The sequence below is a fragment of the Geospiza fortis genome, unplaced genomic scaffold, assembly GCF_000277835.1.
Source record: "Geospiza fortis unplaced genomic scaffold, GeoFor_1.0 scaffold102, whole genome shotgun sequence".
NCBI classification, from domain to species: domain Eukaryota; kingdom Metazoa; phylum Chordata; class Aves; order Passeriformes; family Thraupidae; genus Geospiza; species Geospiza fortis.
This window is the reverse complement of record NW_005054373.1, coordinates 1291084-1293088: the sequence shown is the minus strand read 5'-3', so window position 1 is coordinate 1293088 and position 2005 is coordinate 1291084. Positions and strand designations below refer to the sequence as shown.

Genomic DNA, 2005 nt, shown 5'->3' with positions numbered 1-2005 from the left:
TCCTGCTGGTCCTGCTGAGGGGCTGAAGGGCAGGACTGGGATCTGGAGAGTTTGGAGCTGAGCGGGCAGCACCTGCAGGCCCTGGGGGATGTTGTGTGCTCTGTGAAGATCAGCAGGACAAGCAGGGAAATCTCCTGGGATGAGATTTTGATGCCTTGTGAAGGCTGAGCTAGAACAGAGGCTGGGCAGAGCTACAGAACAAAGCAGGGATTTATTCAAAGCATCTCCTCAATAGATCCACCTTGGGCAGCACAAGAGCCCAGCCAGGGCTCCACCCAAGATGGACCAAAATGGTCCCAAAATGAGCCCAAGATGAACCAAAATGGCCCCAAAATGCACCAGTCCCACCCTGCTTGTTTTTCTCTCTGCAGCCCACGGTGTTTGTGCTCTTGGGGCTGAGATTTGGATCATTTGTCCTTGGTGCCCAGCTGGAGCAGGAATTGTTTTGTCTCCCTGCTCTGTGCACAGAGCTCACCATCCCCTGATATGAACCCCAGACCCACACACTAAAGCAGCACAGAATGTGAAAAATAGAAAAGTTTAACCCTGAGGCATCATTTTGGGCTGGGAAAATCCTCCCAGATGATGATGCTCCATTTGCTGGAGGATCCTTGGATTGACATCTCCTTCCAGGAATGAGAGGCTCAGTATTTTTAGCCTGCTCACGACGTCAGACACTCCCTCACCTCTCCTGCTCCTGGGAAGCAGAACCCCCTGAAATTCCTGAATAAATTCATTTTGGCTCCTCAGACAGCACCGAGCCCAGTGCTCCGGGGCAGGGTGAAGAACAAACACCCTTCTCCATGGGCCAGCAGGGATGGAGGAGCTTCTGGAGAGTTCCCAGAGCGAAAGCAGCTCCCTTGGCAGTGGGAATGACTGCAGGAGGTCAAAGTTTGGCTTCTGAGAAATCAGGAAGGCAGCGTGGGCTCACGCCCACCCCATCACGAGGAGCAGAGGAAGTCCGGCGCCGCAGCAGAGGGGCTGCCAAAGGGACCCTCTTCCCTGTGGATTTTTTGGTTTTTTTTTTTTTGTTAAGATTGGGATTAAATGCGTGAGATGTTATTTTTTTTTAGGTGTTTATTGGTTTTTATTTATATTTTTTTTTTGTTAGATTGGGGTTAAATGTGTGCCATGGTATTTTTTGTTTGGGTTTAGGTGTTTATTGTTTTTTATTTATATTACAGATTATTTTATTTATATTATTTATATTACAGATTGTTTTATTCATATTACAGACATTTCACAGATTGCGAGCTTTATAGTGCTTTAATAAGTTAAAAATGGAGTTGTATCTTTTTTTTATAAGATTTTTAGGGATAAACTGTTTAATTAAGAAGTGTTACTTAAATTATTTTTATGTTTAACTTAATAACTATTTTATAAGTAATTTTTAACTTAATCACTATTTTTTTAACTTAATACATTTTTTAAACTTGATAACTTAATACTTACTCAACTATTTTTTAATTTATAACTAATTTTTAACTTGATAACTGATTTTTAACTTAATAACTTAATAACTATTTTTCAAACTTAATAACTATTTTTTAACTTAATAACTTAATACTTAATAACTAATTTTTAACTTAATAACTTAATAGCTTAACTCTGTGCACAGAGCTCACCATCCCCTAGAATGAAGCTCAGAGCCACACATTAAAGCAGCACAGAATGTGAAAGATATAAAAGCTAAACCCTGAGGCATCACCTTCACCGGGCAGAGGAAGGATCTCTGCTCCCACCCCACGCTGGTGGCCCCGGGGTGGTGGAGAACCCTTGGGAGTGACAGTGCTGGTGTTTGCAGGGTGCCCTGCAGGGACAGCCAGCCCTTCCCTCCTCACCTCTGCCTCTGCCCCTGCAGGCTGCAGCATTTCAAGGAGTGCATCCAGTTCATCCACGAGTGCCGGCTCGGAGGGGGAGGCTGCCTGGTGCACTGGTGAGAGCTGCTGGGACCCCTGAGAGCCCAGCCAGCCTCTGGGAGCTGGGCATGGGGCCCTGGGGAGGC

General features: G+C 45.0%; 1 protein-coding gene across 1 annotated transcript in view; it reads left to right on the top strand.

Annotated features, from left to right (window-relative positions):
* Positions 1 to 2005, top strand: part of LOC102033675 (dual specificity protein phosphatase 22-A-like) — a 17313-nt gene that overhangs the window by 6988 nt on the left and 8320 nt on the right. Inside the window, exon 5 of the mRNA XM_005424800.1 lies at positions 1862 to 1936. Within this exon, the coding sequence (XP_005424857.1) occupies positions 1862 to 1936 (75 nt within the window). The remainder of the gene's footprint in view (positions 1 to 1861; positions 1937 to 2005) is intronic.